This window comes from Notamacropus eugenii, chromosome 2 (genome assembly GCF_028372415.1).
Source record: "Notamacropus eugenii isolate mMacEug1 chromosome 2, mMacEug1.pri_v2, whole genome shotgun sequence".
Classification (NCBI taxonomy): Eukaryota; Metazoa; Chordata; class Mammalia; order Diprotodontia; family Macropodidae; genus Notamacropus; species Notamacropus eugenii.
The window spans coordinates 17,625,681-17,653,404 of record NC_092873.1 but is presented as its reverse complement, the minus strand read 5'-3'; the positions used below and the strand labels follow the sequence as shown (position 1 = coordinate 17,653,404).

General features: G+C 53.3%; 1 protein-coding gene and 1 long non-coding RNA gene across 2 annotated transcripts; one reads left to right on the top strand and one right to left on the bottom strand.

The window, feature by feature from the left end:
• Positions 1-1,134: 1,134 nt before the first annotated feature.
• Positions 1,135-3,158, bottom strand: LOC140524509 (uncharacterized). The gene is made up of 2 exons (XR_011973741.1): positions 3,064-3,158; positions 1,135-1,460 (listed from the first exon to the last, which is right to left on the bottom strand). It is a non-coding gene; the product is annotated as an uncharacterized lncRNA (long non-coding RNA).
• EHD1 (EH domain containing 1) lies at positions 2,670-27,672 on the top strand. Its single transcript, XM_072639050.1, has 6 exons — positions 2,670-2,817; positions 4,617-5,043; positions 11,452-11,549; positions 22,869-23,281; positions 24,931-25,095; positions 25,568-27,672. Exons 1-6 carry the CDS (start codon positions 2,799-2,801, stop codon positions 26,090-26,092), a joined length of 1,647 nt encoding a protein of 548 aa, XP_072495151.1. The 5' UTR covers positions 2,670-2,798; the 3' UTR covers positions 26,093-27,672.
• The last annotated feature ends 52 nt before the right edge of the window (positions 27,673-27,724 follow it).

The following is a 27,724-nucleotide window of genomic DNA, read 5'->3' as shown; positions in this document are numbered from 1 at the left end:
ACATGTTGTATCTCCCATTGCTTAAGGGCACAGGCTGCTTTTGGCCTTTAGCCTCAACTCTTAACAGGGTGACCGCCACATTCTGGAGTGGCTGTTAACTGACTGACTGACTAACTGTCTATAGGGGAAGGGAGAATATGTTATCCTTGAAACGCCTGTGTAGCATTCAGCTGATGACAACATCACCTACTCTGGGTCTGGTAGGGTGGAGCCTTGGTGGGCTTGCCTGAGACAGGCTTGGTGTGAACTTTCTCATAAGAGAGATGGGAAGTGGGAAAATCCCAGCAGGGTCTGAGCAGACAGAACCAAATGGAGGGCCAGCCAGGAAGGTACCTCAGAAACTCAAGGGCCTCTTGCTGTTGCCAGCAGGAACCTTTCTGCCGCTTCCAGGCTGAGTGGTACCAACTGGGCATGTTGGATCAGCTGCCATAGTCATCAGAGCTTCAGAGGCACAAGTCAGGAGATTAGCCAGCTTTCTTCCCTTGGACTGCTGAGCTCCAGCCCTGGCCTCTGTGGTTGGCGAAGCCTTGGAGAAGAGTTCTTGAAACCTGTTCTCCCTAATCTACTAGTTTCTTACCACCAATGAGGGAGTGTGAGAAATAACTTGAGAAAGCATGACCTAAATTCCCTAGAAGATTGGGAGGGTGTGTTGTGGCTTGATTCCTATCTGTTGTCATTTGTGGATTCCCTTTCAAGTCAATGGCCTTTTGAGTTACTGTTAGTGTGTCTACATTCTGACCCAGTCCCCTTTAACCAGGCCTGCTAGAAAATCCTTATGGGATTCTTGGGTACCTGGTAGGGTTTCTTCTTTCCTGCCCAGGATGAGCCCTCACTGGCTGTGTTCTTTCCATTTGTTAGGGGCCAGTGACTAGCACCCCAATTCAATTTAGCCATTTACACACAGCTAGGTGTCTGTTGGTGCAGTGGATAGAGTGCCAAGCCTACAGTCAGGAAGATCTCAGTTCAAATCTGGCCTCAGGCACTTACTAGCTGGGTAACCCTGGGCAAGTCATTTAACTCTGTTTGCCTCAGTTTTCTCATCTGTAAAATGAACTGAAGAAGGAATTGGCAAACCACTCCAGTATCTTTGCCAAGAGAACCCCCAAAAGAGTTCATGAAGAGTCAGACACAATTGAACAACACCAGTTTATTTCAAAGCTATAACAAGAACAAATGTTCAGACATTCCTCCTCATGCCTTTGGGATGTCTCTCTCCTACATCACCTTGGCCTCTGGAGAAGGCACAAAACTTAACTATGTTCCTTCATTGTTTTGGTCCCATAGTTCATGTCCAGATGTGGCACTCATCCCAGGAGAGTCCTTCTGCAGAGTCAGGGTCCCGAAGGTTTCTCTTTGGGACATTGAAGCTGCACTGGCTGCCAATCCCAGTCTGGGGTCCTACTTTGCAATTCCTGTGGCCCAGACCACTGTCCTATGTTCAGAAATCCCATTCCCTGGCCCTGGGACAGCAGAAAATGAACAACAACTTCAGATGGTCTCCACTGTTTCCTGATAGCACAGTCTCTCACCTAAGAGCTAACACAGCTCTCACAATGTGCCAAGCATTGTACCAAGCACTTGACCATTATTAACTCATTGATGCTCACAAGAGCCCTGGAAGAAAGATGATATTATTACCCTCATTTTACAGATGAGGAAACTGAGGCAGACAGGGTGAAGAGACTTGCCCAAGGTCACACTGCTAGTAAGTGTCTGAGGCCACATTTGAACACAGGTCTTCCTGATTCTAAGGCCAGCACCAATGTGAAATTTTTTTTTAAAGAGAGTGGAGGAAGATTGTGAAGGACTGCACTTCTTAGATAAGGGTATTTTTGCCTGCCATCTCCCGTGCCCAGAATCCTCGCTCTCCTCATCTCTTCTCCTAGATTCCTTTTTCATGTCCCCACCCCAAACCCCATCTTCCATAGGGAGCCTTTTCTTTCCTGGTCCCTCTCAACTCTAGAGCTTTCCTTCTGGTGATCATTTTCTGACTTAGGCTGCCTGGTACAGTTGTCTGCTGTTGTCTCCCCATCAGACTCTGAGGTCCTGGAGGGCAAGGCCTGTCTTTTGCTTTCTTTGCACCCCGAACACTTAGCACAGTGCTTGGCACATCGTAGGTATTTACTGAACACCTTACTTCTAGCACCTTGACTTTTGGTTCCTCATTTCCTTATTAATTTAATAAATGCTTATTGACTGATTTTAAATGCCAGACAGGTTGTATGTTATCCCAGAGGCCATAGGGAGTCACTGAGGTTTTCTGAGCAGGGGAGTAACCTGGTCAGCTTTTTTTTTTTTTTGTGGGGGTGAGCATTAGGAAAAATTTTTGAAGGGTGGACATTAGGAAGATGATTTTGGGTGGTGGGTATCAGGGAGATGATTTTGTAACATAAGCCTGTGATCATCTCAGTGATGAAGAAGAAAGAAGCAACTGGCCTCAAGTCTCCCTTAATTCAATATTTTTTCTCTGACCCATTTTCCCTCCTAGAATTAATGTGTCCCTTCCCATTCTCTCCCCTCCCAAGATCCTTGTCTCTTTCTTGAGTTAGTTGTTGTTCCTGCTATACCTGAGGCAAGGAACAGCCCCAGGAGTGGCTCCACACTCTCCCCTCCTTCTGTTTCCCCAGAGGAAGCCGCTGCCTGGCACCCCCTCTGTTGATCTAACAATCCCGGTTCCCAGGACTCTGACATCATACCTGGGGCTTCCACCTGGGCCCAACCCCCTGTTGCTGCCCACCCCAGAGGCAGTGGATGTGGGGCTATGCAATTCTGGGGATGGTGGTGGAATTATCAGCACAATGGAAGAGCCAGGAACCGGTAAGGGAGCTACTGGGTCAAGAGTCAAAGGGAGGACAAAGTGAGAACAGGCGCAAAAGCAGAAGTGGTTTAGATTTCCTTGGTCTTTTGGATTACCCAGGAAATTTGATTATTTCCCCAGACCTTTTCCCCTTCCCTCCCACACTGAGGAGGGGAATTTCCAAACCTAGTTCCTCAAAACTCAACAGGCTCCTTTCACACACAGGCACACTTTTCTTTCATTCATTCACTCACTCATGCACTCACCCAACACTTATTAAGCTCCTTCTTCGTGCAGAATCAGGTCAGTCTGTAATTCCCCTGCCCCTCTTGTTTCATTTTCTCTCCCAAATGTCTCAGACCTAGAGGATTCAAAAAAATCACCTGCCCATCCAGCTTGGCTTTCTCTGCTTTTCTGTCCTTCCTTCTCACTTTTCACAGTCTAACTCAACACCTGCTGTGTACCTCGCCTCCATTCCACTTGACTTCGCCTCCTTCTCTACTCCTCCTCTGCCCCCTTTCTTGACTCTTTCTCACCTGTCCCACCTTTTGGATATTATATCCTAGGAGAGGACATAGGGTAAAGATGGGGAGGGTGGGAGGAGGGACTGACGGACACAGAGGGAGAATCCAGAAGAGCCCCTGGGGCTCTTGGGTACTTTTGCATTTGGGGAATTTAGAGCTGGGAGATCATCCCCCCAACTCTGCCTCTCTCTAGAAGCAGCCCCGACCTCGGGGTGTCAGGCGGTGCCCTTGACTGGGCTAGCTCCTTGGACCCATGGTGGAGATGGAGGCTGTTACTGTTCCACCCCCCCCCCTTTCTTTTTTACTGACGAACAAACTGAGGCTGAGAAGTTAAGTGCCTGCGCAGGAGAGGGTCTGAACTCGGGTCTTCCTGACTCCAGGTCCTTTATTGTCTGTCCCACCTTGCGTTAGATGGGTGATCAGAGGCTGGAGGGGGAAAGACTGACCCAAGGTCACACGGGGGGGCATCAAGGGGCACTGTAGGTGTGACCTTGGCCAAGTCCTCTCCTCTCTCGGGGCTTTAGAATCCGGATCTGTCAGAGGGGGGCGCAGTGAGCCTCAGTTTCCCGAAGTGTAAACTGAGGGGCCAGAGCCCCTTCTTGGTCTGGTCTCATGTATGACTTTGGATAAGTCGTTTCCCTGTCCCGGGCCTCAGTTTCCCTAACTGTAAGGGGAGGGGGCTGGGGAGTGGCTGATAGGCAAGCGCAGGTCTAGGAGCGGACCTAGGACAGAGCCCAGGGTGGCTTGGGACACGTGATCCGAGAGTGGCACTCGGGGCAGCGGGGAGGTTGACAGGAGCCGAGTGGGCGGGGCGGAGGAAAACACAAAAAGCCCCGCCTCCGCGTCTCGATCTGGCCCTAGGGTCTTTTCCCTCTCCTGCGCACGCGCGGTCCTCAACCCCGCCCCCCCCTCCCCCAAGGAATAGGCGGTGGGGGTGGGGAGAAACGGCGCCCTTGCCTCGGTAGCCTCCTCGGCTACGAGCCAGCAGGCAACGTCGCGAGACTTGCCCCGGGCCAATGGGAGGCGGGGGAGGACGTGGCGCTGCGGCCCCTCGGCCGGGCGGGCGCGCGCGAAGGCCACGGGCGGCTTGGGCTCCGCCCCCGTTCCAGGCCGCCTATAAAAGAGGCGGCCGGAGGAGGCGCGCTCTCATTCGGCGGCGGGGGCGGGCCGGGTCGGGCGGTTGTGTGTGCGCCTGCGCGCTGCGGAGGGGGCGCGGTAGGGGCCAGAGCCGGGCCGCCGTCGCCGCCGCTCCTCCCTCTCCGCGGCCCGCCTCACGGGCCCGCTTCCCCGCGCAGCGTCGGCCGCCGGCCTCGTCACCATGTTCAGCTGGGTGAACAAGGATGCGCGGCGCAAGAAGGAGCCCGAGCTCTTCCAGACGGTGGCCGAGGGGCTGCGGCAGCTGTACGCGCAGAAGCTGCTGCCGCTGGAGGAGCACTACCGCTTCCACGACTTCCACTCGCCCGCGCTCGAGGACGCCGACTTCGACAACAAGCCCATGGTGCTGCTGGTGGGCCAGTACAGCACGGGCAAGACCACCTTCATCCGGCACCTCATCGAGCAGGACTTCCCCGGCATGCGCATCGGGCCCGAGCCCACCACCGACTCCTTCATCGCCGTCATGCACGGCGCCTCGGAGGGCGTGGTGCCGGGCAACGCGCTGGTGGTGGACCCGCGCCGGCCCTTCCGCAAGCTCAACGCCTTCGGCAACGCCTTCCTTAACCGGTGAGTGGGGGCCGGGAGGGAGGGCACCCCCTGTGGTGCCCTCGCCCGGGGCCAGGCTCCAGGGACCCCCCCAGAAGGGAGGGCGCCCCCCTCGTGTGCTCTCGCCCGGGGCCAGGCTCCAGGGACCCCCCCAGAAGGGAGGGCGCCCCCCTCGTGTGCCCTCGCCCGGGGCCAGGCTCCAGGGACCCCCCCCAGAAGGGAGGGCGCCCCCCTCGTGTGCCCTCGCCCGGGGCCAGGCTCCAGGGACCCCCCCAGAAGGGAGGGCGCCCCCCTCGTGTGCCCTCGCCTGGGGCCAGGCTCCAGGGACCCCCCCAGAAGGGAGGGCGCCCCCCTCGTGTGCTCTCGCCCGGGGCCAGGCTCCAGGGACCCCCCCAGAAGGGAGGGCGCCCCCCCCCCCCGTGTGCCCTCACCCAGGGCCAGGCTCCAGGGACCCCCCCACAGGAGGGAGGGCACCCCCCTCCGCGGGCGTGCGCCCCCCTCGTGTGCCCTCGCCCGGGGCCAGGCTCCAGGGACCCCCCCAGAAGGGAGGGCGCCCCCCCCCCCCGTGTGCCCTCACCCAGGGCCAGGCTCCAGGGACCCCCCCACAGGAGGGAGGGCACCCCCCTCCGCGGGCGTGCGCCCCCCTCGTGTGCCCTCGCCCGGGGCCAGGCTCCAGCGACCCCCCCACAGGAGGGAGGGCACCCCCCTCCGCGGGTGTGCGCCCCCCTCGTGTGCCCTCGCCCGGGGCCAGGCTCCAGGGACCCCCCCAGAAGGGAGGGCGCCCCCTTCCGCGGGCGTGCGCCCCCCCCCGTGTGCCCTCCCCCGGGGCCAGGCTCCAGGGACCCCCCCCAGAAGGGAGGGCGCCCCCCTCGTGTGCTCTCGCCCGGGGCCAGGCTCCAGGGACCCCCCCAGAAGGGAGGGCGCCCCCCTCGTGTGCTCTCGCCCGGGGCCAGGCTCCAGGGACCCCCCCAGAAGGGAGGGCGCCCCCCTCGTGTGCTCTCGCCCGGGGCCAGGCTCCAGGGACCCCCCCACAGGAGGGAGGGCGCCCCTCTCCGCGGGCGTGCGCCCCCCTCGTGTGCCCTCGCCCGGGGCCAGGCTCCAGCGACCCCCCCACAGGAGGGAGGGCGCCCCCCTCCGCGGGTGTGCGCCCCCCTCGTGTGCCCTCGCCCGGGGCCAGGCTCCAGGGACCCCCCCAGAAGGGAGGGCGCCCCCCTCGTGTGCTCTCGCCCGGGGCCAGGCTCCAGGGACCCCCCCAGAAGGGAGGGCGCCCCCCTCGTGTGCTCTCGCCCGGGGCCAGGCTCCAGGGACCCCCCCAGAAGGGAGGGCGCCCCCCCCCCCCCCCGTGTGCCCTCGCCCAGGGCCAGGCTACACACTCACAGGAGGGAGGGCACCCCTGGTTCCCAACCTTTGGACTGACACCCTCCAGGGGAGAGCCGCATGAGAGGTCAAGGGCTCGCTAGGCCCACACTCTGGACCAGAGACCCCCCCCCCGTGGGCACTTTCCCTAGACAAGAGTGAGGACCGACCACCCCCTTGTGCTCCACCTCTGGACTAAGGACACCCTTAGGGGAGAGCCACCTCCACACACACACACACTCTGAACGGAGGGGCACTCCTGCTCTAAGCCCCCCACCCCAGGGTGCCCCCAGTCTGGACCACTTCTTCCCTCCAATGGCCCACCCTGTACCCAGGATTTGGATAGGCCCCTCCTTAGAAAAAGAGAATGCTTTCCTCCTCTCCTTCCTCTCCAGCTCTGAGTCTATTACTCCCTTCCCACACTTCCCTCCTTCTCATTCATGGAATTCCCCCCCACCCAGCCTCACCCGCACCCCTCTTACTCACCAAGGCCTCCCTCCTGCTTCCGACACCCCCCCTCCCTCCATTTGGCTAATAGCTTTCTTCTGCCCCTAAGGCCTCTGGAGCACCACCACACCCAGTTACACAGCCCCTTACCCCTCAGGGAACCCCAGCCCTTCCTTCACCCTCTTCAGAGATTCCCCCACCCCAGGCTTCCCCCCAAATTAAAACACTTGCGACCTTCATTTTATGCTCCCTGAGACTTCCTCATCTCATGAAGTTCGCTTCACCTGGGAAGACTTGTCCCCTCTGTCCCTCTGGTGCTCTCATCTCCCCACCACACATCTCCAGTAGCCAACCCACAGGGGTAACATGAGGGGCAACAGTCAGGGAAGACCCCTGAAGTATCCCAAGTGGGGACTCCTCATGCCCCTCTTCCCACTCAGTGTGGCTTCCTCTACTGGTGGGACCTTTTCCCAGGGGACATCCCCCACTTGGTGAGATCATTCCCTTAGGACCTCAGGGACCCCCAGTCCCTTTGGATAGTGAATGCCACTTTAGGTGAAGCCATGGGATGGGTCCCTCACACAACCAGCACCTTAACTTAGGCAGACTCTTTCCAGCTGGCCCCACATTGGCATAGGAGTACCTAAGGGGTCTTCCGTGATGGAGAAAGATGTTGCCCCAATGGGTGGGGTAGCCGAGATGTGTGATGGGGAGATGGGAGCACCCAGAAGGTGCTTTCCCCTTTCCCTCAAAGGTTTCTTCCCATTCCCTGATCCCTCCTCAGTGTCTCCTGCCCCATCCCTCCATTCAGGCTTGATCAGGTTTAGAATAAGAAGGGATTCTGAATGCTCCAATCTACCCCCCACCCCCCCTTTCATTATGTTCCCTGCTTCTGGAGGTCTGGAACATCTCTCAACTTATGATAATCAATCATTATAGCTAATCTTCTTTACAAATGTTATCTCATTTGATCCTTATGACACTTGTGGGGAGGATAGGTGCTGTTATTATCCCTACTTTACAGATGAGGAAACTGAGGCAGGCAAATGGGGCAAATCACCTCCCAAGGCCAGACTGAACTTGAGTCTTTGAGAGTTCTGTCTCCTGAATGTCTGAAACCTTTCTCCCCCAGTTAACCCCAGTTTCACTAATGCTTTCGATATCTCCCTTTGCCTCCAGGCTTTCCTCAGCCGGAGGAGGCCCCTGTACCCTCCCAGCTGTTGGAATTCCTCAGGCTCAGGCCTCCCTGCCCCCTCCCCTCCCCTTTTCCCTAAAGGTGTTGAATTTCCCTCCACTTGCCCCCATTTTTTCTCTTGGTTTGATTCTTCTTGAGCTGGCCAAATGCCCTGAGTCCTTCTGGTGCTCTGCAGGGCCCCAAGACTCCTCTCTCCTTGGAAGCTCCACTGTGCTCCAGTTTGCACTTTGGGGTACAGGAGGTCAGGGGAACGTGTCCCTGTTTTAGGCCTGGCTTACCGCAGACACAGGAGATGATGTGACTTCTGTGCACAGCCGTGGAGGTGGGGCAGCAATTTTGGCACTTTCCATCTTTAAAATAGATCTGCCTGCTCTAATTCAGGGTGGGGCTAGAATGGGATAGGGACAGAAATGGGGAGATGCACCAGCCCAAGCTGATCTAGGAACCTGTGAGGGAGGAGAGCTTGAGAAAGGAAAATTCTCATTCCCACCCCCTGCAGTCCTGTACACCAGTGGGATGATGGATGATTTCAAGGTGGTTTCTCTCTGTCTTGGCCCCAATTATCTGCTACCTGTGTGGTAGTCTCAGGATTGGTCTTCTCATGGGCAGCCTTTTGTGCTTCAAGACCAAGAGCCTTCCTGAAAAGCTGTGCGCTTCCATCCTCTCCTTCCACCCCCGGTTCTGCCTTCCTTTGTTCTTGAGATCTTGGTGCCTCTTCAGGACTCCATTGTCCTGGGAATGAGTTGGAAGTCCTCCTCTCCTGAGCAAACACTTAAGATTCACTTCGGGGGATGTGGATTACATTGGATTAATGGGGAACCCCCATTTTCAAATGATTAACTTTGAAGGCTCCTACAGATTCTCTCCCAATTCTTGAGCCAGAGTGCGTATGGTTCAGGAGTAAACTTTGTCTTTCTCTTTTCCTTCTCTCCCAATTAATCCACCAGTCATTCTTCCCCCTTGCCAAAGCTGTGTCTTGTTCAGATTTCATTCATTCTTCCCCCCTTGACCTCCTTTGATGGCATATTTTTAAATGTGTCATTTAAAAGAAAAGACTGAGGCATTTAATAGTCAGCTACTTTGGTGGTGATTTTTTTTTCTTTGATCTAACATGTCAGCTTGGGGACTTTGTTTAAAGCCGAAGTAGGAGGGGAAGGAAGGGTTCCTGTTGTAGCTGTGATGCTGATGACCCCCGCAGGAGAGAGTAGAGTTAGCTGGAAGATTCCCTTATCCCCTTCTAGCAAAGCTGATTGTTTATGTCAGCAAACATTCCAACTTGACTCATAGCTGGACCCATTTTGCAAACCCTGACAGCTAGCTCTCTCCTGTTTGGGGGGGTTACTCCAGGCTGAGTCAGTGAAGAGCTGAGAAAGGAAGATGCCTTTTGACCCCAAGTCCCTGCCCACTGTGATCATATTCCTTTACCAGAAACCAGCTCCAAAGAGAGTACAGCTGTCCTGGAGGCTTGTGGGCCAAATAGAGCACAAGCCCAAAGCAGACTCGGGAGAGAGGGCTGCCCCTTGAAGGGTTCCAGCTTTGGGGGCCACTCCCTGATGACTCCAGTGAATGAACTTCTGTACTTGGTGCCCCCTGCAGGGCCTTTGGGCCTGTGGGTGTAGAACACATATGAATCACAAAGGCAGTAGGTTATTAGAACGATCCCAGGGAATGATAGGAAGTCCTCTCTGCAGCCCAGTCTTGGGTCTTCTTAGACTGAGACACTTGTCAAAAGCAGATCTAAAAACCTGCCTGTGGCTGCCCCCAGGCCTTCCCTGGATACCCCTCATCATTCTTCAGCGAGTCTTCAGGGAGTCTGGAGGCTCCAGTCGGAGACCTGGTTCTGACTGTGGCCGACCCAGGGCAGCCTCTAAGGGGGAAGTGAGACTTGGAGGTGTCTAGGAGTTAGGCACTGCTAAGCAAGGACCAGTGAAGGGCCAGGGTGATGAGCACAGAGGCTGGCAGGTGCCAGGAGGCATGGTCCTCCAGGGGTCTTCTCAGCACGCTTTTGTTGAAGCCCCATGGTCTTGTGGCTGCCAAGCTGGGCCCAAGGCTTGCTTGGTGACTGCAGTCAGGCCTTAGCCGGGTGCTCAGCCTTGGTGAGGTTCGAGTTAGTTCCTGACTCTGGGGTGGCCTGTGTGCTTACCTTCTCTCGGAAGGATGTTGCAGAAGGTGCTGTTTCTCTCCACTTGATGCTTCCAAAGGGTGAGACTGACTTGCAGCCTCCTTCCAGGAGCTCCCAGTCACTCTGAAGAGAGCAGATGAAACATTTGGGCTATGTTGTGACTGTGTTGTAAAAAGTCCTGATTGTATAACCAGCTAACGCCCACTTCATAGTAAGGATGCTGCGGGTGAGCCAAGGCTCTGAGGCCCTGTTTCCAGACCTTCTGGGCCACTCATTTTGAAGTCACTAAAGTTAAGTTTTTGGGAGCAGTTGAATTTTCTATCTGATGACAGGTGGGATAAATGACTAGCAAAGGTCTCTCCTAGAGGTGCCATCTTCCTTCTCGTACTGTGTAGGCCTGGTGTGTGGGTTATTGTATAACGAACCATGACTGGTTAATGAGCGATGCCAATGAGGCAAAGGTCCACAGTGAATTTATTTTTACTCTGATTGTGGTCACGGTGGGCACCCTGGCCATCTTGGAGGATCTCAGTGGTTGGGGGACCGGGGAATCCTACGACAGTAGAACTGGAGTGGATTCTCTAGTTCACATAAGGAAGTGAGGTCAAAGGGACTCATCTGATAAGGCCACACAGTTTGAAGTGGTGTGTCTGGCACTTGAGTGTGGGGCGCCAGATGCCTAGGCCAGCATTGTTTTTGCTGCACCATTGATAGCAGCCTGTGTTTTCTGGGATCAGTTTAGTCAGGCAACATCCGTCACCATTAGTGATTACTTGGATTGAAGTTAGGCCTTACTTTTTAAAGAGCTGTCTTTTCTGCAGACCAGGGAACCTGATGCCTGGCCTAGTCTCTGAGGTAAAAGGCTCGTTGCTAAATTTGTTTTTCTCTCATTAGACCTGGCCACCTTACCCTCTCATCCTGTCTCAATCAGTCCCCTTTGTCTCAGCTGTCTAGAAGGGTTTAGGGGAAAGTCCATGGCACAGGGGAAAGTTCAGTTGGCTGGGTTAGTGGAGAACTCCAAGGTCCAGGGTGGCCTTTGTGAATTGAATGGTGACTTATCAGTTGGTGTCCTTTTCTCTCCCAAGTCAGCAGCTTAAAGGTTGAACTGTAGACCTAGTCTAGGAGCAAACATGCTGGCTTGGGCTGTTGGCTCAGCAGAAAATGTGCTTCCCTGGCAGCCCTGGATGCTGCTGGCTTCACTTCCCTGAATCCTCATTGCGTAGCTCCTCCTTCCCTGTCTGGGTGTCAGAAGGATGGCATTCATGCCAGTTTGTGTCATTAGTGATCTTCTGGTCTCTGTCCTGTGCAGGTTCATGTGTGCCCAGCTGCCGAACCCTGTCCTGGAGAGCATCAGCATCATTGACACCCCAGGAATTCTCTCTGGAGAAAAGCAGCGTATCAGCAGAGGTAAGAAATGACCAAGTCGGGTGGGGCAGGGGGCAGAGTCTGGGGGTAGTGCTGCAGTGAGGGATTCGACCCATAGGATGAGCTTTCATCCATCCAGTCATAGTGATTTTTTCTGACTGATTAACCCTCTAAGCCTACCTGTCATCCTGACAAAATGCCATTAAGTCAACTAGAGGAAGATGAACAACTGAGCCTCCCTGGGTGAAGTGAAGTCTCCAGGCAAGGCTGAGGCCCTAGTCAGCATCCTGACTTTTCTGGGCTGGCCTCAAGATATGTGGGCAGGGCCAGGATCAGGACAGTAGTGACCGCTGCCCAGATTCTGGGGTCCCAACAGTTTGGGCTGCTGGGGCCTGAGTGGGGGAAGGGGAGACCTCAGAGGAGCTAATGAGGAACCCTTCTCCTGTAGTGGTGGGACACTCACGGAAGTGGGCAGGGGACCACATTGTGGTGAGGTCCCCAGTAGCATCTTTGCCTCCAGCGTCCAGAGAACAGAGCCTCTAGTGCAGATTATGTTCCAGCAGTAGCCTGAGAGCTCACTCTAATTCATCTATTCATCATTACTCTTGAATTATTACTAGTCATTAATGTTAATTAATGAATTTATTTTAATTAATCTCTTCTGAAGTCAAATGGATACATTAAATGTGTATCAGTATGGCAGGCCAGCATCGTTTTCAGTGGGAGAGCCAAATCTTCTCTTTGGTGCTTTTCCTTTAGCTCATTTGGCATGAATCTGTTGATTAATAATAATATCTTTGGTTTAGATTTTGTGTTTAAGACACAGAATGATAGACATTGATAGACATTGTCATTTGCCAGCATCATTGCCTGCTTGCTGGCCGCCAGGCTCAGTGACGCTTGGGTCACCTTCTGATATAAGGCCAGCCTGAATCTCCCTCTGCTGCTGGTAACTCCTCCCCAGTGCTGCCTTAGATCTTTATCAGGCAGAGGGAGAAAGGCTCTGAGGTTGGAAAACCTACAGTTAGGAGGTTTTTATTCCCTTATGAGGGAAGGCGAGGGAGGGTAAGGGGCAGATCCTGGACCTGAGCTCAGGGCTTCGAATTTCAAGTCCAGTGTCCTCCCTGTTTAGCTTCAAACGCAGATCCTTGAAGAGATCTGTAGTCTCTGAGGTCCTGTGATTCCGGCAGTTGTTGGGAGGGAGGTCCCCACTCCCTTGGGCTCAGGTGGTCAGGCCACAGGGGACCAGCATTTCTGGGCTTGATGGTAGTTTGGCTTGGCCTGCCCCAAGATGGCAAGTGTTTGCTCCTGGGAAGGCTGGATCAGGGCTGAGCCCATTGGGAGGAGGCTCTTTCTAGTAGTTTCCAGAAACCTGGCCTTCTAGGCCTCTACAGGGAGAATGGGCACGTAGAACAATCTGTTGGGTGCTAGCCTGCCCAGGCCTGGCTCCCTAGGCTTAGCTGTCTGCATATCAGGGACTGGGTCAAACCATTTGGGCCACCTCGGTGGTAGTTGTCAGGGCAGGACATCAGACCCTTTGAATCCCTCTCTCTGCCCTTCTTGTTACCACACTGAGCCAGAGAAGGACTAGCCTGGGGCCTGAGAAGCAGAGGAGATCCAGCCTTTGCACACACAAGACTAAGTTAACAGGAAATGACAGAGGTTAATGGCTGTTGATATCTCATTAGCCTGACATGTCTTGGTTCAGAGTCTCTCAAAGCTGGAGAGTCTGCTGGTCTCCAGGGCTCTCATGAGGAGCAGCATGTCAGAGTTTGGAATTCTTCTGCAATGCCTTTGCTTTCATAGGCTTGGAAACTGGGACCCAGCTCCCCCCTCTTTTACAGAGAAGAAAACCGAAGGAAGGATTTGTGTAAGGTCACACAACCAGAATGAACATGTGGGGCTGGAAACCAGGCCCTGATTCCAAGTCATTGTGCTCGTCCCACACCATCTGTCCAGCAGCTGGAGAGGACAGAGGCTGCAGGGCCGGTGGGCACTTGGCAGTGTCCCTGGGAGCCTCAAGAGTGGACCCAGAGATGGACATTCAGTGCACTTCTAGCACATGGCTAGAGCTTACTTAGCTCATCCAGTAGGGCCAGGAGTCCCATAGCTGATATTGAGGTCCTGTGAAAAGCAATGTGCCAACATCCCTTTCCTGTATGAGAACTTCGTGGTGGTTCTTGGTATATATGGCACGCCCTTGGGGTTCAGAGGTTGCATCTGGCTCTGACTGGTACTGGCATATGTAAGTGAGGAGCCCAAAGCAGGTCTGGGACAGCCCCACCCAAGGGAGCACATCTGTCCCATGCCTATCTCCTCTGCCTCTGCCTCTGCCTCTGCCAGGTAGTACCTTCCCAGCCTGGGGATCAAGTGGGGCCTTCGGAATGGTGGCACTTTAACTTTGAAACTGTGCTGCTCTTCCAAGTGAAAATGCCCGCCTGTTCTGTGGCGAAGGCTACGCGAAGTAAAACGAGGCTGGGCCCCAGTCCTGAGGCTGCTGGGGTGGGGGGCTGGGGCACAAGTGAACAAAAACAAATTTTCCTGTGTTCCTTGACCAGAAAATCCTGCCCTGCAGCAGATGGTCCCAGCCTTTCTCATTCATTCCCTGAGGATTCCCACCGCTCCCTCTCCCCCTCCTCTATCTCTTGGAATGCTCTGCCTTTTTCCTCCCTGCTGGCCTTGGGACCTCAGCTATGCGGGGCCAGGATTTGTTTTCTCCTGATCTGTAGGGCTCTCTGCGATTCAAACAAATAGTGAGCACCTCCTTTAACATTCCGTTGTTCTTTTATGTTTCCTTCATTTCCAGCTGTTACTACCCAGTCAGTGATCCCTTAACACAGAGTAGGAAAGGAGGGAAGGTTCAGCATCTTGGGGGATGACCCACTTGTGCGGGGGTGGGTCTTCTTAGTCTAGATTTTGCCCCTTCAGCGGAGGGAGGAAGGGACGTTGGGCAGTGTAATTACAGGCTCAGCCCTTTTGTCTCTTCATGGCTTTGCTAACGTAAGATACACAATTGGGTTTAAGCATTTACTGTGGAATTCATTGATGTTAGTGCTTGAGCATGATTTGACAAAGGCCCACAGATTTATTAACTACTAGTGTAGAGGGAGGGACTTGGCAAAGCCTGGGGGCGTTAAACCCCAAGGGTTCAACATTAGGAAGAATCATATAATTAAGTTACATGAGAAACAAATACCCCAAGCCATGGCAGAGAAAGCTTTGTGTGGAGCAGCGCTTCTTAAACTGTGTGTCATGACTCCATATAGGGTCATGAAAAATTTAGCAACAATAAAAGGTTTCTGAACATGCAGCAATCAAAAACCGAATAAAAAACCAGACTAATGAACTTGAGGTGTTTCTGGCAGCCGCTTAGCTGCATAAGCACTTTGTGCTGCACATGCCCTCAGGCTGCACAACAACTACCTCTGTGGAAAGGTGAAAAGGGATCTGAGTGGAAAATGTTCAGGAAGCTCTGCTATAGAGTATAATGGTGATGCTAATAAAAAATCCTCGGGGCTCCTGGTAACAACAGCATAGCTCTAGAACTGCCTGCATTAGCAGCGACAGACAATTAAACATAAACGTAGTCAAAGAGGAGGTAAAACCTCCTTATTTGCTTCCAGTGTGGTAAGCTTACTTAGAAAATGATGGAGAATCCACACAAAATAAACTCACCCAAAGAGTGTCCCGGCTGTGAGCACACACCTCACACAGGGTGGCTGCTTAGGGACTCTTCCTATCACTCAGAATCCTTTTGTCACACTCACCAATCACCAGGCAGGAAGCAGGAACAAGATGAACGGTTTCCCAATCTCCCTTTGCTGACTAATCTCCCCCTCTCTGCTGGTATTTGCACTTAGCCAAATGGCACCTCCCTGGGAGGGGACAAGCAGGTGTTTCCCTCCCAGAGAGCTGTCCAATGAGAACATGGCATGTGGCTTAACTATGTCTGGTATTCCTACCTAGTTCCATGGGAACAACATCTCCCAGTCTGGCCCACAGAGCCCTGGCTACATTGGGGGTGGGGGTGGGGGGATGGCTCTACTAATCAGTCGGCTTTTCCCCCACCCCTCAATCTGCCAGCTCCGTGCAGCCTATGATGTGTGCAGGAAGCACTGCTCCACCAGATAAGGTGGAGGCCGCCCCCAGCCCAGAGCAACCAGGATGCTGTGCAAACAAAGCTTCAGTGGTGGCGGCTTAGTGTTAAAAGGTGTGAGTCTCAGGCCTGAGGAATCTCCAGCTTCTCATGACACAGCTATGTTGAAGGTATCATGTATTCTGAAAGTGTGACAATGGTGACAATGTCCCAATTCTACCCATCTTTCTTCAACCTTGTTCAAGTTAGATGATAATAGACCCAGACAGTCCCAGGCTCACTGCATCCTCCCTCCCCCAAGCAGCAACTTGGGATCCTTCCTGATTGGATCCTACAGGGTCACCTACTACCGAGCAAGCTATTCTGCTTCTGGACACTTCTAGGCTGCCCTCTGGTTGCCTGATCTGCCTTGCCTTGTAGCTGGTGTCCAGGGGACCCTGAGGGTTTCTCTTTGAACTGAGCATCTATGGGGATGGGTAATGGCAGAGGAGACAAATCGGGGACCTGGCTTCTCCTGAGCTCCTGTTACTAAGAAATTAGGTAGGAAAGAAAGTGTACTGTGGTTTACAAGGCCTGGCTCTGCTGTGATGATTGGCTAGGTGACTCTTCCCCTTTTTGGGATTGGATTAAATGATCCATGGGATCTTTCCCATTGCTGACAATGGTCACCTCAGATTTTCCCATCTGTTCAATGGGTCTGGCACCGCCATGGTTGAGTATGTTGCAAAGACAGGAGCTTTTCACCAAGTAACTGAAGGATGGAAGAGGAATCAGCCCTGCCCTGAGCCCAAAGAACATCCAGGAGTGACGGGGGCAGTACAGAGAAGCTGCTCGGGCCCCTTGTTAGCCTGGAAGTGTGCAGAAGCAGAATGGCTTGCTCGGTAGTAGGTAGCCCTGTAGGATCCAATCAGGAAGGATCCCAAGTTTCTGCTTGAGGGAGGGAGGATGCTGTGAGCCTGGGACTGTCTGGGTCTATTATCACCTAATTTGAACAAGGTTGAAGGAAGGTGATTAGAACTGGGACATTGTGTCCTTGGGTGGATGGGCTAGGGAAGTGTAGACCACCTCATGGAACACCTCTGCTGGAAGGAGTCAGGGTGGGACTTGAAGCTCATGTCTCCGTCTTTAAAATACAGCTTTTGGTCACTGCTTCATCTAGGCACCCATTTGCAAGGGCCTTGTCCACAAATGTGCCTTCATCTTCCTAGCCCCAAGATGAAAGCCTACGTATGGGACTTTGGGGGCATCTGACATGGCTGTGGGGTTTGGCGATGAGCACTTGTCTCTTAGATAACAGCCTTTTCCTCAGGGCTGCTGTGAGACTAGAGGAGGACTCGGTCAGGGGAGAACTGAGGGCTGGCAGGCTGGCTGTCCCCCGAGGATGCTCTCCAGCCTCTCCCAGGCATGGAAGGGTCCTGGTCTCTGCCCCCGCAGTGGGCCTCTAGCAGACTGACTGGGCCCTGCTGCTGCCTGGGACATGGCTGGCATCCCTCTCGAGCTCATCTCCAGGGTATTCTGCCCTCTGCCCCATTGCTTCCTCCTGTCCTCTTCCAGATCAGCTGCTCCCCTCAAACATTCCTCCTCATTGGCCATTCTCCTGCCCATCTCTGCTCCTCAATTATTGGCATTTGAAGCCCTGGGGGCTCTTAGACAATTAGGAGCAGCCTTGACATGGGGAGCAGGCTATTCAGGATGGTGGAGTGGTACTAGGTGTGGCGTGGCGGCTCTTCTACAGGTGACCAGACACGCCTTCAGTCCAAGAGAACAGCCTTGCGTGTGCATTTGGACAAGAGGCAGCCTTGTCCATCAGAGTGGGTCAGCTGCTGCCTGGGCCCAAGTATCCACCAGGACCCCTGAGGTGAGCCACCTCTTCTACCCCAGAAGGAAGCACCCACCTGGTCTTTTCTTCCTTCGTTCACAGACATGAGAATACTTCTGGGCCTGGACAGGACCTGAACATGTGTGTCCTTAGAGGCACACGTCAGGAAAAATGCCCAGGCCCGCTCTTTCTGAATGGCAGGAAACCACCTATTGTTCCATGTCCTGGCCACGCTGGGAATGGGGAAAGCAGCCCCATCTGCTGGGGGAGGGCAGGGGCAGGGGAGTTTCAGGTCCCAGGGACCAGGCACCATGGCAAGGAAGTGAGAGGGCTGAGGGAGGCAGAGATAAGAGCAGGTGACTCCTCCTCAGAGCAGGGGCCTTTCCTTCTGCTGTCTGTGGTGCTTGTGTTCCCCAGCCAGGTGTGCTTTTACCTTTTCTTGGCCAGGCTGGACTAGGGGCTGGCCCTTCTCATCCACTTTGTCATTGGCCCCTCCTTGGAAGGATCAGGTATCACCCACATCACCCACGTCTCTCCTAAGTAGTCTTTCCTAAGTCTGAGTAAAGCAGAGCCAGCAGCATCGTCCCGTCCCGACAAATATCTGTTACAAGAAACAGTTTTCGATTTAACCAAGCAAACCACAACTTCCTATCCTGGCCAATAGACGCCTGTCACACTCGGTGCCGTCTGTCATCTGGCCTTTTGGGTTGTTCAACTGACACGGCACCCTTTGCCACTGAAACTGACCCCACATGCGCCTGGGCGATGCACTGTGGTGGAGATATTGTCTTTCCTGGGGACGAGGACCCTGAAACTCTGCCTCACTTGGGAGGCCTGGCCTCCTAGATGTCCCTGTCCTCAAAATTGGATGCAAGATGCTTCTGTTGGACACAGCTCAGGGGCCTCTTGTTGATGCGGCATCTGTAAGAGCTAGTTTGGGATTCCCTGCCTGAACAGGGATGGAGCTGCTTACTGGACAAGGGATGGAGTGGTCCTGAGGTGCTGCCTAGAGTACCCTCGGCTCCCTGTACCAAACTCTGGCCGGTGGTCTATACTTCCAGGCTTATTCCACAGCACATACCCACAGGCCTGCCACATCAGCCTTCTCTCCTCACGTGGTCATCCACTTCTGAACTTTTGCCTTGATTGGCCCCCCTCCTACCTTTGCTTAAGCTGCTGCGCTGGATGCCAGGCCCCCACCCCCACCTCAGGTGGATTTGTGCTCATGGTGTTCTTATGTCCTTGGATATGTTGTTGTCTCACCTCTTAGAACCAAATGTCCTTCAGCACAGGAGTCACTTGTTCTGGTGCACTGGGACCCCCTTGGCCTAGGCCAGTACATGAGCCCCTCAGGATGTGGCATCGATCAACACCATTCCATAGCTAAGTGGCCCCTTCAGGCTGCACGTCTAGGGCCCCAGCTCACCTTCATTACTAGCGCAGGAAGGAGTATTGACCTGCCCTAACCAGGACAGCCCCATCAGGTCATGATGGGCCGGCAAGGTGTCCTATGCTTTGCCAACCTTCCCAGTGTACTTGGCCAGCCCAATAGTCTGGGATCATGACTCAGGAATCCTGCCCTTTCCTTCCTTCCCCACCTGGGGTAGAAGAAGCTCACTGCCCTAGAACAGAGGAGGGCCATGTCCTGCAAGGAGAGGTGGGGCAGGCCCTCTTCTGACCTCAGAGGTCTGGAATGAAGGCCCAGGCTCCAAGGCTAAAGCCAACAGCTACAGAAGCCTGAGCCCACCAGGAGCTCTTTGCTCTGAATAACTCCATCTTCTGACATCATGGCTTTCCTTGCTGAACAATGTGTAGCTCTTCCAACTTGGGGAGGCCTAAGAGCAAACCCTTGGAGAATAGGGAGGAGCCTGCAGATCTGCAGTGCTGACTGTGGGGCTGAGCCAGCCAAGGGCATTGTCCTTAGTGAACTTCCCTGGCCCTGGCCTTTCACCTGGGACCAGGAACCAGATCAGGCCATGGTGGGGTTTGGGGCCCTGGGCTTTTGCAATAGAAGCCTGTTAGAGATCTCCAGAGGGTTCCTCAGCTCCTTAAGGCAGAGTTAGTCTGGAAGTTTGGGGCAGACCTTGCTTTCAGGACAGGCCCTTGCTTTGCCTTTTGGCTGGGGTACTCAGTAACCAGGCTGAAGGTGATGGGGTCATGTCCCTTGACTTCCCTTTCCCCAGACTAAAACTGAAGGATGCTTCCAAGCAGACCCTGTCTGACCGAGGCCTGGCCAGCCCCTGGCCGAAGGTGCCCCGCATAAGATGCTTGTTTAACTGCCTTTCTGCCCCCAAGGACATCAGCATGTGCAGACCCTCAGAGGAAGGGCTCTTTTTCTCCTTGGCAGCTTTTCCTTACCTCCTCCAGTTGGGTAGCACTGCCTTGCTCCCTTCTTGATCCGGGCCAAGCTACCCTCTGTTGCCCTGAGTGCCCAGGGTCTTGGCTCTCCCAGTATATCTCCTTGCTTTGATGCATCTGTCAGCACACCTAGTGTGTGTTAGGTGCTGGGGCTACCCAGCTGAAGAAGGAAATAGGCTTTGTCTTCAGGAAGTTAACGTTCTCATGGGGCAAAGAAGAAATAGAGAAAAAATAAATACAAGGAAGGGACAGAAGGAGGGCAGGCGGGGCACAGGCTTCAGCTCTGTGTCTTGTAGGTGAAGACCGAGGTGGGAAGAAAGGTCAGATTTAAAGCTGGGGAGGAGTAGCAGAGGCCTGTCACCACATCTCCCTCCTTCTGCAGCGTGGGGACAGGCTGAGGCTGCAGAACTGGCCCAGGGCCTCAGAGTGAGTGGATGGCAGTCAGGTTCTCAGCTTCCCTGTGAATGCCCTTCGCCTTTGACCCCCTCTCTGAAACCTGGGTCCCAGGAGACCTAGCTGTAGAGGCGGCCTCGGGCTCACTGTTTAGCCTTGTTATTTAGACACATCTTGTGTTAACTGTTTATCTTAGAAGCCTTGTGATGCAGCGCCAACATTCTGGACTGGCGTACTTGATTTGTGTCCAGCCTGCTTAGCCCTTGGCAGGACAGAGTTGTGTGGAGGCAGGGGTCCCATCTGGTCTTCACGTTTAAACTCGGCTCTTAGAATGCATTGCATTTCAGTGCCATGGGGGCTCAGCTTTGTGTCAGTGGAGAACTCAATGTGCCCACAGTGTGCCCACAACAGTGTTGGCTCTCCGCCAGCCTTCACCCCCATTCCTTGGCTTTACTGCTGGGCTGGCTGCATTTCTGATCTTGTAGCTTCTCCTGATCTCGTAGGATGACAGATTCGACAGGCTGATTTGCAGTCAGTTAATAGAGGTCTGTGGGATGGAACGGGGAGGTGGGGGGCGGGGAAGAAACACAGACTGAGCTAAGTGGAGAATTTGGTGGCCAGTGTGCCCAGTGTTGCCACCTACTTAAAAATCAGCCCTGAAGGAAGATGGAAGAAGGAGGGCATTCCTTCTCTCAGTCCCTGGCCTATAGTAGGTGCTTGTTTGATAAATTCTGGTTGAGTCAGTGGTTTTATCAGGATACTGGATAGGTAGACTGCCTTCTGAATTCATGTCTTGCCCAAGGATGGCTGGGTTGTTATGTGACTCATGTTTGGAACTTTTCCACTTTGTTCAGGGCAGTTTTTGTGCCCCAACAAGGCACCAGGAAAGCTTTAGTGGAGGGAAAGAAAAAAGCACTCTTTCTTTAAAAAGCCTAATTTGTTCTGCCCAGTTACCCTTATTCGATTATGGGTCTTTCTTCCCCTTTATTTGTTGAAATTATTTGTAATTTTTAAAAGATAAGACTTCCACAATACTAAAATACCAAGATAACTTTTGTCATTAAAATGATAGACCCTGTTTTCTAAAGAGAGCCTCAGGAATTGTTTACAGTGTCGAGCAGAGCAAATAGGCCCTGTCCCTGGAAAGTGTTTTAAATGTCACCAACTGTTTCTCTGGTAACTGGTTGTTAATTTTCTTTCTCATTGGAGAGAATCCGTATGTTGGATGGAGCATAAATTTAGCCACCTCAGGTGCCTCTTTGGCCAGCTAAGAGGCCAGGCTGACTGGGGATGTGCCTCAGTGCACATCCTTGGTCTCAGTTGCTTTTTGGTAGGCAGCCTTGGGTGGGCATGACCCCTGAGGGTAAGCAGGAGGGAAGCCACTCAGGGATGTCATTGGCAGAATGTGTCCTGAACGTTTTGCTATCCTTGAAGGAGAAGGAGCAGAGGCATGTTCCTGGGGACAGTGGTAGGCCTGGGTGTTCCTGGGCCTGAAAAGTGACTGAGCATAGTGCCCTGGAGGTTACCCCAGGGGGGCAGGATACTGCTCTTCAAGGATGAATTGGAGAGTTGGGGTCGGTGAGCCCTTGGAGGACTCTCTTACCCAGGAACAACGCTCACTTTAATGAAATGATTTATCCTCTGGATGTTGGTTCTATACTGGTGTTCCTTTGAAGAGCTAGCGTTCTGATGTGCAGCTGGTTTTCCTGCCCCAGAGTAGGCTTCTGGTGGAATCCTTGAGTCAGAAGGTTCAGGTTGAAGGAGACTGGATAAACAATTACCTAGAGGTGGGTGGTTGGAAGTGTGAGGGCTGGGTAGGACTATGGGTCAGGGGACCTCACAGGCAGGGGCCCTTCTGCCTCCAGGTCTGACCCCAATCTTCTCCTTTTACAGAAAAGGAAACTGAGGCATCGGGGAAGTGAAGTGATTTATTTGCTCAAGGTCACTCAAGCAGTAAGGGTCAAGAGCAGGATTTCTTTGTATGAGTCTTTGTTGATCTTTTTTTTTTCCATCACTCTAATTTCTCTGTTTCTTAAACCCCATCCCCTCTCAGAGAGCCATCCTACATAACAGGACTTTTAAACACAGAAAGCAGAGAGGGGAAGGGGGAAATGAATACAATTGGTTTGTATATTGGAAAAGGCTGGCAATGGATGCCCTTACATGGGAGGGTGGCTCTTTTGGAGCCATATTTTTTTTCTTTTTTACTTTTTACATTCTAACCATCATGTAGATTGTTTTCTACCTTTTCTGCATGCCTCTTGTTGGTCATTTCTTACAGCACAGTCTTATTCCATTGTGTTCATGCCCTGCAGTGTGTTTAGCCATTTTTCCAGTGGAGAGGCAGCTATTATTTTGCTACTAAATGTTTGCTATCACAAAAAGTGCTGTTCTAAATATCTTGATGTATATAAGCAGTGGCTTCCTTGAGGTGTATGCCTAATAGTGGAATCTCTGGGTCAAGGGGATGGACATTTTATTTTACATAATTCCAAATTGCTTTCCAAAATGGTGGTACTGATTCACAACTCCACCAACAATGTATCAGCAGTGTGCCTGTAATCCCATAGACCCTCTGATATTGGTTGCTTCATCCTCTTTTGTCTTTGTCAGTCCAGGTTGTGTTCTTTCCCTGGGGCTGACACTGTGTCTGAAGTTCTTGTACTCACCCCACTTCTCCCATTTCCTTGCCCAGGTTATGATTTTGCAGCTGTGCTTGAGTGGTTTGCTGAGCGAGTGGACCGCATCATCCTGCTCTTCGATGCCCACAAGCTGGACATCTCAGATGAGTTCTCTGAGGTGATCAAGGCCTTGAAGAACCATGAAGATAAGATCCGCGTGGTGCTGAACAAGGCAGACCAGATCGAGACGCAGCAGCTGATGCGGGTCTATGGGGCCCTCATGTGGTCCCTGGGCAAGATCATCAACACACCTGAGGTGGTGAGGGTATACATCGGCTCCTTCTGGTCCCATCCCCTGCTCATCCCAGACAACCGAAAGCTCTTTGAAGCTGAGGAGCAGGACCTCTTCAAGGACATTCAGTCGCTACCACGGAATGCTGCCCTCAGGAAACTCAATGACCTGATCAAGCGGGCTCGCCTGGCCAAGGTGGGTGTGATGGGTGTGATGGGTGTGAGCGGGGGGGCAGGACTTGTTAGTTGTGATGCCCAGTCCAGAACTCTGGGTACCACCACCAGTGTGGACTGTGAGCTGGGACTGAGCCTGGGCCCCTGTAGTCAAAAGTGAAAGTTGGAAACATTGGCTACAAGTGGACAACACTTTTAAGGAAGGCAGGACCACTTGGCTTAAATGAGCTACTGGGTATAAACTGATAAGGATTAAACAGAATTTTCTGGAAGAATCAGTCCTCGTGGAGTTGACAGTTGAGGGAACAAGACCAGCTGCTCGGCTACCAGGGCAAGAGCACAACAGGGGAAAGTGCACGTGGCCCGGGCATTTCCCCTAAAATGGAGGCTCTGAGAGTCTCTAGGAATCAGAGGGAAGGCAGGACCAGCCATCTTGCTTCTTTGTGGCCTGGGAGGACACTGCTTTTCATTCCTTTGCTAGATAAGGAGAGAAAACTTCCCTCTTCTCTGGGCTGGAAGACACGTGGGGAGGACTTTTAAGGCCCCTTTGTGGATATTGGAGTTCAGGATCTTATAGTGTTGACAGCAGCTCCTGATTGTGGTGGCTTGTTCCTTCTCTGCTTGTCTTGTTCCCCCCAGCCTCCCTTGGAGCTGGCATCTAGGACAGTGGCCTTGAGGCGGTGGTCTCACATCACAGGATGGGCCTTGTTTTCTTTCTGTGGAAGCTGATTGATTGCTTTCTAGGCAGGGTCCAAACAGCCAGTTCACATTCTCTGCTCCTAGTTTATTGCCCAAGCTCCTCACAGCCTCCATCTAGTATAGAGTCCAGTAAAAAGAAGAGGTTTCTGTTCTGTGCCAGTCTTCAGGGCTGGCATGGACACTGATGCAAGGCTGTCCAGACCCCATGCTGCTGAGAAACCCTCTGGGTTTCTGACTTCGCTGAAGTTTATGCCCTTTTGAGGTTTCCCAGGCTAGAGTTCTTGCCCCTTCTTGCCCTGTTATGTGGGCAACAAAGTGCAATCTGGTCCTGAGCTTGGCCAGTTTTGCTCCACCACCAGTGTGATGCCCATTTAGCACAGTCTGGAAGATGAAACAGATAAAGGGAAGCCACACGTCAGCAAGCAAAGGGAGGCTGTGCCTGACCTGGACCCTGGTAATTGTAGACTAATTATTCTTGGGACCAAGCTGATCCTGGGAGGGGATCTCATTGTCGTAGCTGGTTGGAGGTGAAGAGGGGAGGGTGTGTCTATACCTCAATGAGTCTGTCTTCTTAATGGCAGAAGGCATACGTAGAGGAATTAAGGCTTGGGTGAAACTTGAAACTACCTGGGACAAGTAGCCTGGGTTGGGCCTGCTTCCCCTTGGCCCTCTTATCAGAAAGCCATCTACAGAGCATTAATTCATCTGACAGCAGCTCCTGAGGGAGGGCTGATCTTCCTCATCCTTGGCACTGAGATTTTCCATGTTTTCTCATCTCCAGCCTCAGTGATTTTGACCCATTGTCTTGTTAGCTGTGCGTTGCCCTGGGGCCTGGCAGGAGAAGTGGCAGCCTAGGCCTGAGCATTGCAGAACTCCCTTGCACCATGGGGCTACTATTCTGGGTAGGATTGCTGCTGGATTTGGACCCAGGACAGGCCCTGAGGGTGTTGACTGTGTTTTCCTGTGCCTTAGGTCCATGCGTACATCATCAGCTCCCTCAAGAAGGAGATGCCCAACATGTTTGGGAAAGAGAGTAAAAAGAAGGAGCTGGTCAACAACTTGGGAGACATCTACCAGAAGATCGAGCGGGAGCACCAGATCTCTCCTGGGGATTTCCCAAATCTTCGGAAGATGCAGGTAGGTCTGCTGTGGTGGGAACATCATGGGCAGGACTGCTGGCTCTGGGTTCTGAGGTCCTGCAGGTGGTGGTGGCAAGGCGGAGGCAATGGGAAGGAATAACCTTCTCCTGGAGCATGTGCTGCACCTCAGCTAAGCTCCCTGCCACATTGTGTCATTGGAGTTAGCTTCAGGTCAGGATGGCCCATCCCAGACTCAGAAGAGGGACCTAACTGTCATGTACCTTTTGGCCCTTCTTCCAGTGGTTTTATCTAAGGAGTAGAGAGAGTGCTGTGCCTCTGGTCCCACAGTCTGGTAGTGACAGAGCCAGTCCTGGAGCCCATGTTGTCCCAGCCAAGAAGGTCTTGAATTCAGCATGACAAAGCTAAAGTCTGAGGAGCTGACTGCTCCAGGATTGTTGTTAGGTTAGGAAATGCCCATGACTGTGCCCACAGTGAATCCCTACCTAGCCTCATTCTTGCTTTTCCTGCAGGAATTGCTGCAGACTCAGGACTTCAGTAAATTCCAGGCCCTGAAGCCAAAGCTCTTGGACACCGTGGATGACATGTTATCCAAAGACATTGCTCGGTTGATGGTGATGGTGCGCCAGGAGGAGTCCCTCATGCCCTCACAGGCTGTAAAGGGCGGCGCCTTTGATGGCACCATGAATGGGCCCTTTGGCCATGGCTACGGGGAAGGCGCTGGAGAGGGCATCGATGACGTGGAGTGGGTAGTGGGCAAGGACAAGCCCACCTACGATGAGATCTTCTACACCCTGTCTCCTGTCAACGGCAAGATCACCGGTGCCAATGCCAAGAAAGAGATGGTGAAATCCAAGCTACCCAACACAGTCCTGGGGAAGATCTGGAAACTGGCCGATGTGGACAAAGATGGGCTGCTGGATGATGAGGAGTTTGCCCTGGCCAACCACCTAATCAAGGTCAAGTTGGAAGGGCATGAGCTTCCTGCTGACCTGCCCCCACATCTGATCCCTCCCTCCAAACGGAGGCATGAGTGATGGTCATCTCTGCCCTTTGCGGGAGAGGTGTTGCCCACTCATACCCCTCAACCGTTTCTTAGCTGGATCCGAAGCTTGGGGAGGGCGGGGAAGGGGACTCCATTCTCAGCGCTCCCTTGCCGTGTCTGTTCCATAAAGACCTAACTAACAGATGGGTTTTTGCAGCTCTCGAACAGGAAAACCACCATTTAGAAAACATTTATTCCAAGCCTGGTGGGGAGACAGGCAGCACTTGTCAGTGTTGGAATTTTGTGCACAAGAACTATGGATATTTTTAATATATGAAGTTAGAGGCAGTATTCTTTCTTGCTCCCTACCTATCTTGTGTGTGCACCCCACCCCCACCCCCACGGAGCCCAACAGAAGAGACCCTGCCAGGCTTCCTCCCTCTGGCTGTCTTACACAGTGTACCCTAAGAGCCAGATGCCTGGGCCTACGGAGGCAGCTTCCTTCTTCCCATCCTGGCCCATAATCCTTTCCTGGGCCATTGGCTGTGACCCCTGGTCAGACACCGGCAGGTGGGGGGCACTTGTCACACGCTGGTCATAAATGGCTGCCCCCTCCCTCTTTGTTCCTGAATCCCTGTGGTACTCGTGCCTTCGCCCGCACCTTTGACCCCAGCACTGGCCTCCCCCACTTGGGCACTGTTGAGTCTTTCCATTCTTCCCCAGAGACCTCCTCTGTATCACACCAGCTTAGAAGCCCCAGGAGCTGCCACCTGTCTCTTGGAAGTTCCACAAGCCCCTGGGTTACGGCTTCCTAAGAAAACCAATTCGGTTTTGTTCTTCTGCTGGACTTCCAAATCCTGGAAGTTTCTAGCCACTTTGATGAGAGCAGATGTGTTCTTGACTCCCTTTCTGCAAGCACCAGCCTTTGTGAGAATAGCTGCGGAGACCCCTCTGGTCTGGGAGTCACTTTTGGCACATGCTTCAACTTCAGACCCTTTGAGTGAAGATAGCACCTACCCTGGGCCCTTGGTGTCCCAAGTGTCTGCTCCTTGGGTATTTGAAAGCGGGCTCATCAGTAGTGTTCACTGTGGGGGGCCCTGGCTTCCCCTTACCCAGGTGCCATTGGGAATAAGGCTCAGAGCTTCAGAGCATCGAGGTGGGTCCTGTGCCTGCTCTCCCAGTTTGTTGGGTAGACTAAGGAAAGAGTCGACCGAATTGTCTGAGGAGCTGAGCATTACTAGTCAGGATGGCTTCCCATCCTTCAGAGGCCCTCTCCTCCTCCTGGGCTTGGGGCTGCCTGTACATACAAGAGCCTCGAGGGGGTAGTCATGACCTGCTGAGTCCCAGTGGCCCTGAGCTCCTGGGCAAACTGGCCTCTGCCCAGACTGGACTCCAGGGAAATCTCTGCCTTGCCCAGCCACTTGTCCTCTGTAGATCCCTGCCTTCTGCTGGGTCCAGAGCAATGTTACCTCCGGCTAAACTGGCCACCTCATTCCATAAGCGGTTGTCTGGGTGGAGACTGCTGTGGGGAGGATGCTCATCTCTTACTAAGAGGGTCTTATTTATACTCACATGTGGAAAACCTGAAAAAAATGAAGATTTTTTTCTTGCATTAAAAAAAGAAAAATAGTGCCTGAGCTGTTTGCTGGTGGTTATTTGCCCATCTCTGTGGACACTGGGTGCT

Coding starts and splice junctions, on each gene's coding strand:
- EHD1 (XM_072639050.1), top strand. Junction 5,044..11,451: donor GGCAACGCCTTCCTTAACCG/GTGAGTGGGGGC, acceptor TGTCCTGTGCAG/GTTCATGTGTGCCCAGCTGC. Junction 25,096..25,567: donor CAAATCTTCGGAAGATGCAG/GTAGGTCTGCTG, acceptor CTTTTCCTGCAG/GAATTGCTGCAGACTCAGGA.